Source organism: Lithobates pipiens, unplaced genomic scaffold, assembly GCF_037356315.1.
Source record: "Lithobates pipiens isolate NorthernLeopardFrog02 unplaced genomic scaffold, aLitPip1_a1.2 Scaffold_13, whole genome shotgun sequence".
NCBI lineage: Eukaryota > Metazoa > Chordata > Amphibia > Anura > Ranidae > Lithobates > Lithobates pipiens.
This window is the reverse complement of record NW_027507718.1, coordinates 172,857,176-172,872,706: the sequence shown is the minus strand read 5'-3', so window position 1 is coordinate 172,872,706 and position 15,531 is coordinate 172,857,176. Positions and strand designations below refer to the sequence as shown.

Here is a 15,531-nt window from a genome sequence, read left to right as displayed (position 1 = left end):
TCTCATCTCTCCCCTCTCGCGCTCGCTCTCCTCTCTCTCTCTCTCTCCCCCTCTCGCGCTCCCGCTCTCCTCTCTCTCTCCCCCTCCCCTCTCTCTCTCCCCCCCTCTCGCGCTCGCTCTCTCTCTCTCTCTCTCTCTCCCCCCTCTCGCTCTCTCTCTCTCTCTCTCTCTCTCTCTCTCTCTCTCCCCCCTCTCGCGCTCGCTCTCCCTCTCTCTCTCTCTCTCCCCCCTCTCGCGCTCGCTCTCCTCTCTCTCTCTCTCTCTCCCCCCTCTCGCGCTCGCTCTCCTCTCTCTCTCTCTCTCTCTCTCCCCCCTCTCGCGCTCGCTCTCCTCTCTCTCTCTCTCTCTCTCTCCCCCCTCTCGCGCTCGCTCCTCCTCTCTCTCTCTCTCTCTCTCCTCTCTCTCCCCCCTCTCGCGCTCGCTCTCCTCTCTCCTCAAAAACAAATGTTTTTACAAAATGTGCAATTAAATGTGTTTGCTGCAAAAGTTCCTTAAGCTATTGTTGACAGAAAAAACTATCTGGACATCCAAACATAGTACAGTTTAGTTCAGCAGCTTCAATAGGGAAAGGAGGAATCGGATACTGGCCAAGGCGAATTCTTGCTTCTAACAGAACTATGTAAAGGTGAGTAAACCTGTTTCAATACTGCATGGTCTGGGATCACATTGAATAAATCAATAAAAATTCTTTGCCATGTCTTAGAGCCCTACAAGGACACTTAGCTGGATGAAAGACGATCATTAGTATTAAAGTGGATGTATAACCTTACAATCTACTTTTGACTACAGGTAAGCCTACAGTATAATAAGTCTTACCTGTAGCTACCTGATATCTCCCGGTTTAGGAGATATCCCCTGTATCTGAATGTGCCAACATCATTGGCAACTTGTGCACTGAAGTAATGACATGTTCATGCCGTTCCTGGCGGCTCTCGCGTGCATGTGCAGGAGTGACTTAATCGTGGCTCTGGCCAATCGCAGCGCTGGGGCCCACAATACCCAGAAGTTAACTCCGGGAGCAATGTCGCTGGCCGGAGCGGTGTACGGTGGACCGCTACGGGTTTTTATAATGAGCTAGTATGCGATGCATACTAACTCATTATGCCTATTTGTGTTGAAGGGTTATATTTTTATACATTTTTTGTGGGTTTGCAACCACTTTAAAGAGGACATTTTTTATGTTTTTTCTCTGTTAGGCTTGTTAAAATAGTAGTATTATTTATTTACCAACTCTTCTCACTGTGACTCTATATTATTATTTATCTTAAAGCGGAGTTCTGCAGATTTAAAAGTTAGCAGCTGCTGACTTTTAACCTCCCTGGTGGCATTCCCGAGCCAGACTCGGGGTAAGGTTTCATTACCATAAGCGGTATTCCTGAGCCAGGCTCAGGATTGCATCGCTGGATCCATGGATCATTACCTTGTCCCCTGGATCCAGTGAGCCGCTGTGTCTCGCTCGATCTGTGACAGCGCAGAGCTCCGTTCCCTGCAAGCGTTGCGACGCACGGGAATGGAGTTTGGCGCCAAATTCAAAAAGTAAAAAACACAGTATAGATACAGTACTATAATCTGTAAGATTACAGTATACTGTATCAAATAATTACACATCCTCTTTGTCCCTAGTGGTCTGTCCAGTGTCCTGCATGCAGTTTTATATTATAAATATTGTTCTTTATGCCAGGAAACTGGAGATTGTCCATAGCAACCAAAAAATGTCAGTTTACATCAAAAGTGGTTATAGACCAGCTAGAATACAGCGATAATAAATTAGAATCACTCGCAGAATTGAGCGATAGTAATTTGTGGGGAAATTCATCATCAAACACTAAAAGTAATGACAGTGACAATTCTGCAACTCGGCACATTTCAGTGTTTTTCATTTGATTACATTATTGAATAAATTTTTTTATTATTATTATATTCTCTTATATAGTTATTTCTTTTAATATATATATATATATATATGTGTGTGTGTATTCTAACTGTGGGCATGCTCTGCGTGCTGTGAATGGCCCAATCTTCTGGGACCTGTGACGGGTCCCAGAGGATTGCAGGGAGGAAGGGGGCAGAGGTGAACTTCCTTCGAGCGCCGCGGAGCCAGGGGAATGGGAGCTGGGTGCCTATAAAAACAAGGTACCCGTTCCACCCCCAAAAAAATTGCATGTCAGGGGTCACCTGCACTTAAAGCGGAGTTCTGCCCAAAAATGTAACTTCCGCTTTAACTGGCTTACTCCATTTTGGGTTTTTTGAAGATGAATGGATGTCTTAGTGAGAACTGCCAATTGGACATCTACCCATCCTCAGATCCATTTTTTTTTTAAGTGTTTCCTTAGGAGAAGAAGTAACACACACACACATAGTTAAAGTGGATTTGAACTGAAAAAAAAAAACACCTCAAGATTTGCTATGTTAGAGGGAACATCTAGAATTGTTAATTGTACCCAAGCAGTACCCTGAAAATGTTTAGCTATTTTGTGTAAACTGGTATGATACTTAAAAAATAGAAATTTGCAAATGCGCTATTGTCCTATTTGATTGTCCTTTCTGGAGGCTCTGACATGAGTTAACCAAGCCCTGCTTCAAGTAAGATGGCTGCCCCCACACAGAGACAGTGCAGGCCAAGGCATGGGGAAAGATCATCTGCAGGGAGAACACTTGCAATTTTTTTGCCCTTTTGCCTGCCTTTTTTTTTTTTAGCACAATTAAATTTGAAGATCTTTGTGCAATGACGAGCACTTCTGATGATTGGAATTATTTACGGTGGCAAGAAAAAGTATGGGAACCCCTTGAAATTAAATGTAAGGTGTTTTATTTTTTTTATTTTTTTTCCTTTAGAAAACATACTTCTTAGGTCAGGGGTGTCCAAACATTTTTCAAAGAGGGCCAGATTTGCTGTATTTTTGCATGAGCTTTATACTTGGGACTCCTCCATCTGGTATGTGAGCAATTTTTTTTCTGTCTACTGCCCCTGACCAGTTGGATTGGATTGCACGGACAGTCAGGTTTTTTGTAATGGGTTTTGTATGGGAATATTTTACCTGATTTAGCTCAGACACATTTTTTAGGACATCTAGTTGTGAACAGCTCTCTTGAGGTCTTTTCACAGCATCTCTGTGGGGTTAAGGTCTAGGCTTTGACTGGGCCACTCCAAAAGATGCATTTTCTCTCTCTTCAACCAGTCTGTGGTGGATTTACTTCGATGTTGGGGTCATTGTACTGCTGCATCACCCAACTTCTGCCAAGCTTCAGCTGGCAAACAACCACCCTGACATTATCCTGTAGGATATTTTGGTAAACTTTAGAATTAATTTTTCCTTTGAAGATGGCAAGTGGTCCAGGCCCTGAGGCAGTAAAGCAAGCCCAAATAATAATGTTCCCTCCACCATACTTCACCATGGGATGATGTTTTGAAATTGGTAAGCTGTGCCATACATAGTGCTGAATATTCTTCCCAAACAATTTTACATTTTTGGTTCAATGGTCCACCAAACAGTTCCCAGTAGCATTGTGGTTTGCCAAGGTGCTCTTTTGGAGAGCAGAGACTTCCTCCCTGGTGCTTTGCCAGTGACACTGCTTGTTCAAAGACTTGCGTATGGTAAACTGGGGATGTTTGCTTGTTCCAGTGATGTCTTCAAGCCTTTCGTTTTTTTACTTGTAGGTTGTTCTTTACCGCAGTGAGGATTCTGAACTATGCCATGGGAGTGATCTTGGCTGAGTGCCCACTTCTAGAAAGAGTAGCCACAGTATTAAACTGTCTCCATTTATAGACAATTTGTCTGTTAACAGATGGATACCTAAACCCTTTAAGCTTGCTTTGTATTCCTTTCTAGCCTTGCGCAGATCAACTACTCTTGATTGTGGGGTTTATTTACTAAAACTAGAGAGTGCATAATCTGGTGCAGCTGTACATGGTAGCCAATAAGCTTCTAATTTCAGCTTGTTCAATTAAAGAGGATGTTCACTGCATCTGAGCACCACAAACCAAAAACGTTTTTTAAATCCTTTTAATTATTCAAAGCAAACTCGCCCATCCATCAATGTCTCCATGCTTTATTTTGCTGAGAAACTGCTTTGAAAATCACTTCCTAGCAGTTTTGGCCAAGGCCATTTTGAGTAAGAATGATTCATGTAGCATTTACTTCCTACCCTTAGCTCAGGTATGCATACAGGAGAGTTGGCATAGCTAGGAAAACTCCTCCTCCTCTCCTATAGACTCCAGGGATGCATGACATCATTTGCCTAGGCAAGAAACCAGGAAGTAACTGAAGAAAGTTTAAAACAGGAAAGTACATTATTATCTACTAACGCTAGCAGCATAAGGATTCAAAATAATTGATTTTGATTAGGAGAGTTAAGTTCCACTTTAAGCTTTGACAAAAAAAAAAATCTCGAAGCTGATTGGTTTCTATGCAGAGCTGCACCAGATTTTACACTCTCCAGTTTTAGTAAATCAACACCTGTATGTCTTCAGAGAGCCCCTTTTTGCAAGGCATGATTCACATCAGCTGATGCATCTTATGAACCGGAATCTTAAAATGGTTGTTACCACAAATATGTATGTCACTGCCAACCCCTCCCCATTATAACTAGGCACAACACACAGGTTAAAGAGGAAGTAAACTCTCCAACTCTGCTGCTTTTCATTTAGTCCATTATAATGAGTAATTATCAAACTATAGCCACTGTAATCCAGCCCAAATCGCATATTACTTCCTGTTTAAAGAAACTTTAAAAAACTTGTTTTCTGAGTCCACAGTGGAGTGTATTTCTGCCCTTGCACTTCCTGTACTACTGTTAACCAAGTCTCCTTCTCAATCCAATGTTCCTATGGCTTCCCTGTTCATAGTTGACTTGTTTTATTTCATAGTATTTACTTGTGCCGATTGTCTGTTTTGCTTTTGTCACTCTTAGCTTCAGCTGATAAGACTGCAGTAATGGCCAGGTTTACGCTGCATGTGAGGTCACATGGCGTGCAGGAGGAAGCTGTGAATGATTCTGCAGCCTCCTGGAATATCAGTGGTGCGCAGTAGGAAGTCCTGATAACAGATAGACAAGTACATAGAGAGTGTGCCGTATATCAGGGGAGATCTGGGCATGCTCAGTGACGTCATTCTAAAGAACAAAAAGGATTACATCAGTGCTAAGCAAGTAAGGATATATCTACAAGCAGTGTTCATTAGGTTTTTTATGCTGATTTACATGGGACAAAGTTGTGGGGGAGAGTTTATAACCACTTTTAAATGTTTTATTAAAACAAAGCTTCTAAATACCTTATTACAGCTATCTTCAGGCCAATCATGTGAATCTTGGCTGGTCTCCTACACTGATCCAGGGCTGCTGCGGTAGAGTCTGAGATCGCCATCTGATGTCAGCAAGGGGAGGTCATGTGGCCGCTCAGCCCCTTCCGCAGTTCCCCTGGATCAAAGTAGGAGACCAGCCCGGAGTCGCAGGACCGGCCTGAAGATGGCTGTAATAAAGTATCTAGAAGCTTTGTTTTAATAAAACATTTACCCTGTTTGTTGGGCCGGCAGTGACAATTTCTAGTCTTTTTTTTATTTTATTTTTTTATTTTTATTTTTTTAATAGTGGGAGAGGGTGCGTGGAGACAGACACAGACAGGAGCTGACAGTGAGGGAGGGGGTGAGGGGAGCAGAGCAGCGCTGGGGATGACAGAGGCACGCAAACTGACCACGGTAGTCATTGTGGTCAGTACAGAGAGGGGGATACAGGAAGTGGCAGGATCAGGCAGGTTTTTTACAGTTTAGGGAGGGGCAAATTAGACAGCAAAAGCACTGTGCTGTTTAATCTGGTATAAGGGGACAGGATCTCCTTCCTATTTTATATTTATGGTTACAAACACTTTTTTTAAATTGTTTAAATTTCTTTTAATAAGCATTGCTGTAACCCAAACCTCCAAAGCTCTTTTTTTTTTTTTTTTTTTTTTTTTTTTTTTTTTTTATAAATGGATCCCAGGTGTGCAAACTAAGTAATTCGTTTGTGGGTTCACTACTTTATCTTTCGTTCATTGACTGACACAGCATCTTTATCTTTACCTTAGGGTTATATCACCCCTTTAGGAGAGGACTAGGCAGAAAGTGTTAAAAATAGCAACACTTGCACAGTGCTGCCCAGGGGGTGGTCCTACTGGCTATAACCCCTCACACTGCATCCAGCAGCTCCAGTTTTTTTTTTTTTTTTGGCCTAGTGTAGGGGTGGGACCATTGGTCCTGGGAATTTTTTTCTTTTTTTCTGCATCTTTCATTCCTGTGATCTACAATCAACAGCCGGGCTCGGTGACAGGCTGGATTATATAGATCCTGGTAGTCTACCCAGCCTGGCCATCGAGCGTGAGCAGGCCCTAGCTACGGGCTAGGTCAGCCACAACATGCCCCGTCTGATCCAGGGGCGGCCGGTGAGCTATATGCCATGGCCGACAGCCACCTTGTACTGCTCCGGTGATGGGTCTGTCTGTGGAATGCGTCCAGCAGTCCCTGCAGGAAGGGCAAGTATGGTTTCCCCTGTCTCGAGAGGATGGTGCAGCTGGGCATTCCCTGGGAGGTCAACTAGGGGGGTCTCTCGCTCTCCCTTTCTTCTCTCCCTGTCCCTTCCCTCCTCCCCATGCTATGGGCCACTGTGTGACTAGGCACATGGGGGTGCGGTGCACGTACCTGCATGGGGGTCCTGGCAGGAGTCTGCGCTGGGTGTTGGGAGTCCCCTGTTTCTGGGCCAGGCTGGGGTGTATTTGCTGTGTTTGACATGTGGGGAGGCCGCGCACTCCGTGCCCATTTTTAATTTTTTTTGTAGCCACAGCCAGTTTTTTGCCTTTCAGCCATTTTCTCGGCGCACTCAGACGTTTTTGCTGAGGCGGCTGGCGGCCATTTTCTAGTAGCCTCCCATAGTTTTGCCTCTCGTGCTGGATGCTTCTTTCCTTTTAGAACAGCACACTTTTCACACAGACACCTTGTGGATGACACAGGGGAGAGTAGGCAGCACAGCGCAGTACCTGGGTCAGGGTGGCGAGTCCTGCGGGGGGGCCCCTCAGTCTGTGGCAGTTAGGAGTGTGGACATTTTGTGTGACTTACCTTAGGTCCCTAAGTGGTGACAGGCGAGTATGGGTCGCCTCTTCCCCAGACATCCCTGATTTGCAACTGGTTCTCCTGCACCTGCGGTGCCTATGGACGCTCTGTCGGCGGTCCTGGAGGCCTTTGTTGCCAGGGTGGAAGCGGCATGCGGGTGCAGGGGGGTAAAAAAAAAAAGCCCCCTCCCCCACCGTCTTCTGGGGAAAGCTCTGATTCAGACTCGGGGCCCCGCTATGACAGGCTGCCCCTGTTCTGATGTATCAGAAGATGTGGACCAGAACCATTCGGACAGTGAGGATGATTCCATGTCCGGGTCATCGCAGGAAAAGGCGCTGGTATGAGCACTTATTACAGCGGTGTAGGATACCCTAAAGATCGAGGATACGGCGGGGCATCTACAAAGGTGTCGGTCCTTTTGGGGTCCCACAAGCCGGCCCACATGGCTAAGGTGTTTCCTTAACCAACTTATTTTGATAAGTTTATTTACAAGGAGTGGGGAAAACTGCAGCGGGCCTTTTTCAGTACTGAGATGGATGGCGGTGTGTTAACCCTTTGGGAAGAGTTTCCTGAAAAAATTGACATCTCCGGTCGTTAACCCCCGAATGCTCACCCCCCCGGTATCTAGGTTAATTAAGGTAACCACGATTCTGGTGGAAAGGACCCCTGCTTTCAAGGACCCTGTGGACAGAAGAGCCGAGGTGGTTGCCCGGTCCATGTTTGTGGGGTGGTGGGGTCAGGATTGCGGCAAGTGTTAGCAACAGCCTGTCAGGAACCATGAAACAGACTGAGACAGAAGTACAGTCAAATCACATTTGTTTATTAATAAAAATAAAAAGTTAAATAGAAAAAAGCGTAGTCAAGCATATTCAGAGTCCAGTAGCCAGATCGGGTAGTCAGCCAGTGCTAAGTTCTTAAACCAGATCGAGTAATCAGCCAGTTCAGAAGTCAGGGATCCAAGGAGAGCAACTGCAAGCAGGATAAGAAGCCAGGAGGGATGTCAGCAAGCCAGTCTTGAAACAAACAGCAGGAGATGGTTCCTTGTGATGTGACCAACGCGAAGGCAAAGGAAAGAATGAGCTGGAAGGCTTTAAATAGGCAGGTCAGACGAGCATCATCGGGAACAGCTGGTAACTGTGTAAAGAGAAGAGAGCTGGCAATTAGCCGTCAGCTGAGTGGCCAGCCCAGAGGAGGAAGGGCTAAGCCAGCCCTGACACAGCCCTGGTGTCACAGACGCTTACTGAATGGGCAAAATTGTTGCACCGTGAGTTGGCGAAGCAACAGGCTTCCCCAGTCTGTGTGGAGCTGGTGGACCAGTTGGTGCAGGGCCTTAAGTATGTCTGTGATGCGGATTTCGATACGGCCCCCTTGCTCTCTAGAGCCTCTGTATCAGCAGTAGTGCTACGTCGACTGATTTGGCTGAAATGCTGGTCTGCGGACCAGGCATCTAAGAAAGCACTGGCGGACTTACCCTTCCAGGGAGAGAGGCTATTTGGAGCCTTGCTGGATTACATTATTAAAAATGTTACTGGGGGTAGGAGTACATTGCTCCCACAGTCCAGAAAAGGTATGGAGAAATGCCATAGGCAAGGGCCCTCCTTTTCCGCTCAGTAGCATATTTTTCGTCCGCTTGGGTCGCCAGCTAAGCGTTCCCAGTCCGACAAGGTGCCTGCTGAGCGACAAAAGCGTCCCTGGTTTCACAAGCCAAAGAAGCCTGCGAGCAAATCTGTTATCGCATGAAGGTTTACCCCCGTCCAACTCTCGGGTGGGGGGTCGGCTTCGGGAGTTTGCAGCCCAGTGTACCTCCCTACTTTCCAACCAGTGGGTCTGCAAACTGGTTTCATCAAGATACAAGATGATAGGTTTTCTTTCTTGTCCGCCAAACAGATTTTTTTTTTTTCCCTCCAACCTTCATCTTCTTCTGGCTCGTTGGGAAGCCCTGTTTGGGGCAGTGCAGTTGCGTAGGGTGAAAGTACCTGTACCGTTGCCAGAAAAGTTTCAGGGATTCTACTGTTTGTAGTCCCAAGGAAGAAGGGGGATTTTCTGACATCCCTGGGACGCATACTTGCATGTCCCCATATGCATCAAGCATCAGAGGTTTCTGCGGGGACAAGCACTACCAATTTTGTAGCTCTTCCTTTTGGCCTGGCGTCGGCACAGAGGGTCTTCACTAAGGTGCTAGCCTCAATTTTGGCTTTGCGAGCAGCTTCCACCTCAGAATTAAGGGAGGAAGTGGCAATCACTATGCAAACTCTTCGGGAGTTTGTTTGGGTACTGAACCTACAGAAGTTGGTGTTGGTGCCGACTCAACGGCTGGAGTACCTGGGCCTGCTTCTGGACTCCTCAGAGGCGAGAGTCTCTCTCCCTTCAGACAAGTTGCAGACTCTTCAAGCTGCGGTGAAGTTGGTGCCCCGCAGGTGGTCACTACGTTTTTGCATTCGAGTCCTGGGTCTGATGGTAGCCACTTTCAAGGCGGTACCGTATTCTCAATTCCACACTTGTGAAAGGAGATTCTGTCCAAATGGGACAAATCTCTGTTGTCCCTGGATTGTCAAATTTGGGTGAGCCAGCTAGTCAGGGATTTCCTGCTCTGGTGGCTGAGGTCGACGGCCCTTCGGTCTGAGAAGTCGTTCCTTCCTTTTCATTGGACTGTTTTCACAACGGACGCCAGCCTGACCTGTTGGGCAGGAATTTGGGGCGTACAGTCAGCCCAGGGTCGCTGGACCCAGGAAGAATCCTACCTGCCGATCAATGTGCTGGAACTTCGGGTGATCAGTAGGTGCCTCTCCACATGGTCACAGAGGCTGCAGGGGCGTCGTCCCATCAGAATCCAGCCGGACAACGCCACGGCAGTGGAGTATGTCCACCATCAAGGAAGAAAAAGGAGCTTGGCTGCAGCACTGGAGGTCGCTCGCATCCTGTGGTGGGCAGAGTGGTGCGTGCCGGCTCTGTCGGCTGTGTACATTCAGGGCGTAGAAAACTGGCAAGCCGACTAAGTCGTCAGATGCTGGACCAAGGGGAATGGTCATTACATCCAGATGTATTTCGGCTCCTTTGCCTAAGGTGGGGCACGCAAGATGTGGATCTCCTGGCTTGTCGACTCAATCGGAAGGTACAGAGGTTTGTGGACAGATTAAAGGATCCCTGGGCGAACGTGGCAGACGTGTTGGTGGCTCCATGGGGGCATTATCGGCTGATTTATGCTTTTTCCCCACTCAAACTTCTACCATGTCTGCTTCACAGAGTGGAGGCCGAGGGGATTCTGGTAATTCTGATTGCCCCAGATTGACCTCTGCGTCCGTGGTACGCCGACATAGTACGAATGGTGGTGGAAGTTCCATTGGCGACTGCCGATCCGAGAGGACCTTCGGTCGGAAGGACCAATACTTCATTCTGCTTTTCCGTCACTGGCTTTAACGGCATGGCCATTGAAAGCAAGGTGCTAAGGGACTGAGGTCTGTCGGATTCGGTAACATCCACTATGCTGAGGGCACAGAAGTCATCTTCTCAGATGATTTATCGTCGTACGTGGAAGACCTACACCTCATTGTGTGAGGAGATGGGGTGGCGTCCACGCACATACTCGATTTCCAGAATCCTGCTGTTTTTGCAGCGAGGAGTGGATCAGAAACTTGCCTTAAGCACCATCAAGGGGCAGATATCCGCTTTGGCTCAGCTTTGGTTGTCTCTTTTTGAGTGACCCTTGGCGATTCATTGGTGAGTATGTTTGTTCAGGGGGTTCGACGCGTGGCCCCTACAGTTCGACAACCGCAGCCTTCTTTTCTGCCAAAGGTTGTTTCGATCTTTCATCTAAATGAGGACATTGTGCTTCTGTCTTCATGTCCTCAGCCCTCACACCCCAAAGAGGTGGCTTTGTAACACTGTACCCAAATTAAATTTTTATAAAAAATTTTTCCCCCACAAATAGAGCTTTCTTTTGGTGGTATTTGGTCACCTCAGCGGTTTTTATTTTTTGTTAAAAAAAAAAAAAAAATTAAAAGACAGAATTTTGTTATAAAATTTTGCAAACCGGTAATTTTTCTCTTTGGTTATTGTAAGCTGATGAGGCGGCAGTGATGGGCACCGATTGCTTACACTGATAGGCAGCACTGCTAGGTGGCACTGATTGGCACCACTGGTGGCCATTGATAGGTGGCACTTGCGAGCATTGATAGGTGGCACTGGCAGGTTACAAATACAGGTGGCACTGGCAGGGGGTACTGAATGGCACAGAGGAGGCAGATGTGCCTCCTTCCTCTTTGGGACATTTAGCCTCTTTAACTTAAGCCAGGGATCTGCTTTTTTTTCCTCAGAAAATAAAAAACGATCACCGAGCTTTTGTTTACATCATGTGATCAGCGGTCATTGGCTGACAGCTGATCACATGGTAAGGGGCTGGGACCGGCCCCTTACTAGGATCGGTGTTCAGCCGAGTCTCAGTGACTTGGTGATCACAGCGGGCGCCCTGCAGGGTTCGCTTGGGGTGCATGAACAGGGGAGGACGTCCTACAAGTGCCTCCCTAAAATTGAGGTCCACGCTGTAGCCGTCATTTGGCTATGGCCCGGACCTCAAGTGGTTAAAGTAAGTGTAGTAACCACAGTCTTTCTTTGTATGTAGTTCTCTCATAATGGTCAGACTTGTGCTGCCACCTCCTATCCCCCACCCTACGTAGCCTTTCTCTGAAAGATCAATATACTGCTGTTTCTCCACCCCCAGCTCTCCGAGCTCCTTATACAACTGAGAACGAAGGGTTTGTGATCACTTATAAAAATAGGAAAAAAGGTATTTGAAATCGTTTTATATGTATACACAAATTTTTTTTGCCTTTCATGTCCAATTTCAAACTGAATGGGTTATTTTACAAGGTGATAGTTCACATACACTTTAACCTCTTCCTGCTATCAGTACACATATATATGCTGCCTCTGCAGGTGGGCTTTTGCCCTGAGAGGCCAAATATATCTGGACTAAATGTAAACATTCCTGCGCTGAGAGTGTATGCCCTGCGCAATCCCAGCACAGTTGTGGATGGGGATCAGAAAACTCCCAATGCATACTTGCAATCGGGAGCTTTCCGATCATATGGCTGCTGTGATAGCCGGTCATAGCGGTCACATGACTCTAATGCCTGTCTCCGTTTCCTGGCATCTAGAAGCTATTACAGGGCTGGAAGTTGGCAGTGGGAAGGGGTTTGCAACTGAAAAGTCCCTATACTAGAATCACCATTGAGGTATTTGTACAGTTTAACTGGTCTGTCTGAGTAAAATTGGTATGTAAACATGCATAAATATGCTTCAATACATGCACATTTCCATGTTATTTTGTTCATGAAAACACATTTAAATACAAAAAAACACCTGCTGATCCTGCTAGAAATTCTATGTACTTTGCGTGTGCTGCACTGAAATCTCAAGCATTGTTATCAGACCTGCCTGGTTTACTTGTCATGCAGATGAGGAGAAGGGGTGTTCTGCTGTCCTAGGGACAACACTGTCTCTCAGTACCGTGCAGAGTGAGCATTGTCACTCTAGAACAGTAAGCGTGGTCCTTTATCAGCAGGTGGAAGTAAAGGGGGATGAAAATTTTAAATTAAAAAAACAAATGCAGCCTAACGACTGGTAAGCTACAGTATTTTATGTTTTTGTTCTGGGGTTAAACTGCTGGGGGTTCCACAGGGCTGAGCATTGTCTTCCCACCTTAATATCACAGCGCTGGGTGTCTGAGAAGCCAGTTACCAACTACCAGTGCTGTCATGTAAGAGAAAGACAAGTGATTCACCTATTCTCATGGCCACTAATGAGGCCCTGCGTGGGCAGGGCATAGGTCTACTTTTGTTTCTTGATTTATTTATTTTTTTATTTTAATTTTACTTTCTATTATACTTTTAGGTCAACTTGTAGAATTCTTGAACAGAGCTGAAAGTAAGGGACCACTGTCCTGTGATACCATATTGAAGATTTTTTACCAGACGTGTCGAGCAGTTCAGCATATGCACAAGCAGAAACCACCACTAATTCATAGGGATCTCAAGGTAAAATGTTTTATGGACCTACTGTCTGATTGTATTGTAAGAAGAAGACATTTATAAACCTTAAAGCTGGCCAAAGATGATTAGCTGGCTGAACAAAATAAAAAATGGATTCCTCCATTCACAAAAACAAGATGGATGGAGGCATTCCTTCTGCTGGGACATTGTATTCTGACATCAAGACCAGGCACTGCCAGAATACACAGGTTGGCTACAGTTGATGATCAACAAAAGTTTTCCCGCTTGTTTATTCAACAGAAGTCTAGCTAACAATCAACTTCTGTTTAAGGGGGGTGGCCACACATTGAAATTCAGACGGTCCTTGCTAAACTGGCCAAATTTCAATATCCATATATGGGCACCTTAGGAAATTTCTTGGATTTCTACATGAATGGTTTTTTTTATCTTCATTCAGGTCATTGGTAAATAAAATTCTTTTATTTTTTTTAAATCAACTTTTGGGGGCTGCTCTGGAACAGAAAGGAGGCAGGCATTAACTCCTGAAGGTAAGATGCAGCTCGGAGGTCGCTTTGCTTTCTTCTCCCTGGAAGTGTCAGAGCTTAGCCTGTCAGAACAGCCTGCCATTCATTTGACAAGAGTCTGGAATGCTGCTGCACAGGGAATCTGTCATTACTCTAAATATTTGTCTTGTAGAAGATGCAGTTTTCTTGTTCACAAACTGTAAACTAGGCAGTAGTGCTGAATAGTTGCTTTACTGCCCTGAAACTATTATGTAATAGTGCTAGCAAAAGCAATGTCTCCGCATTCTTCAAGCAGTTACTTAGCCTAATTCCCTTTAGACCCCTTTCACACTTTTCAGGCGTTTTTCAGGCGCTTTAGCGTTAAAAAAAGCACCTGTAAAGCGCTTGAAAGAAGCCTCATCTGCAGTCCCAATGGGAAAGCCCAAGTGCTTTAAGAGCCCTTTCACAATGTCAGCGCCCGAAAAACGCTCGTAAAAAGTGGCACTTGAACTAGCAGCACTTTACCAGCATTTTTTGAGCGTTATTGGGGTGCTTTTAACCCCTGCTAGTGGCCAAATAAAGGGTTAAAAGCGCCCACAAAACGCTGCTGCCAATAGCACTTTTCAGGCGTTTTACAGGCTTTTTTTTTTTACCGCAGGTTGTCTCTGCATCTCATGAACAAGCTGAGTAGATTCTCATACGACAGTCAGAAAACATTTTGTTTTGGGGACCACAGCCTGTTTCATATGTGCTGGCACTCAACCTCAAGAGTTCAGTACAGACAGCACTGACATCACCATGATGGTGCTACCTGTACAGTTGGTGTATATGAGGCTTGTGTGTTAGGGCTTACACTGTCTTTCCCTGCCTAGTGCCACTTCACGTATCATTGATCTGTACGGCCTCCCACTTAGCTATGCATATTTATGCACATCTCTCTGGCCTGCTGAAGTTTTTAGTGTCCTTTTTAGTTGCTGGTTTCCTAGCAGACCAGGATGCTAACATCTCTGAGCAGGGCAGCAGAGCCGTGGTCTTGCTTCTCACCATCCTTGCTTCTCTTTAGCCATATTTAACCTGGCATACTTGTAATGTGGCAATACAAAGAGAGATGGGGAAAGAAACACAGTAAGATTAAGAGGGATATTCTGGTGCAGGCAATGAAAAAGCAAAACCGGTAAAAAAGTAGTGGGGATTTTTAAAGTGGTTAAAGAAGAACTCCATGACTGGCAGCACTTTCACACATGTGCTGGCTTATGTGCTGGGATGGGTTCACAGGCTTTTTGTGTACGTCAAACGCATCTGTCTTGGTGAGTCCAGATAGCTGAATCATATCTTTTCACCTGTATAGCCTGCCTGCACGCAGCTTAGTTCCCAGCAATGACATCCGTCATTTAATATGACAGATTCCCTTTCAAAAATGTCTACCTTGGTCCATTTCTATTACATTGCTGGTGAGCAGATTAGTAGTTTACAAGGCAAGATGACGCTTCCAGTTCATCTTGCAGGAAGTGGAAAGAACGCTGCATTTCTAGCTAGATCAACAGATTTCTTTTTCTCTACTTGCTGAAAGAGTTCTTAGACTAAAGACTGCAGCTCCCACTTTTGGTTAACCTATTGCATTTCTGTTCTTGGGTTTATTTCTACTTGGAATTGTAACATATACCGAACTGCAGTTCCCTCTATTTTCCTTTGAGGAATATAAAGCTGTTAAAGCATTTGTTAACCCCAAAAAAAACCACACTCTGTTCCCTTAAAGCCTGTTATACAGCACGGTGCTTGTGCTGTGTCATTTTAACTACCGTATCACCTGAAATACCTGGCCCTCCCCTCTGCAAACAGACCACAATAATCATGGCTGCTGAGCCCCTGACATTGGGGTCTGTTTGCATACCTCCATCATCTGCAGCCTGCGATCTGTGATCTGTCTCCTGTCCTAAAATACTGCACAAGTCTACCTGCATGAGC

General features: G+C 45.7%; 1 protein-coding gene across 1 annotated transcript in view; it reads left to right on the top strand.

Annotated features, from left to right (window-relative positions):
• Positions 1 to 15,531, top strand: part of GAK (cyclin G associated kinase) — a 176,619-nt gene that overhangs the window by 32,881 nt on the left and 128,207 nt on the right. Inside the window, 3 exon segments of the mRNA XM_077475892.1 lie at positions 510 to 563; positions 565 to 625; positions 12,966 to 13,108. Coding sequence (XP_077332018.1) covers positions 510 to 563; positions 565 to 625; positions 12,966 to 13,108 — 258 coding nt within the window.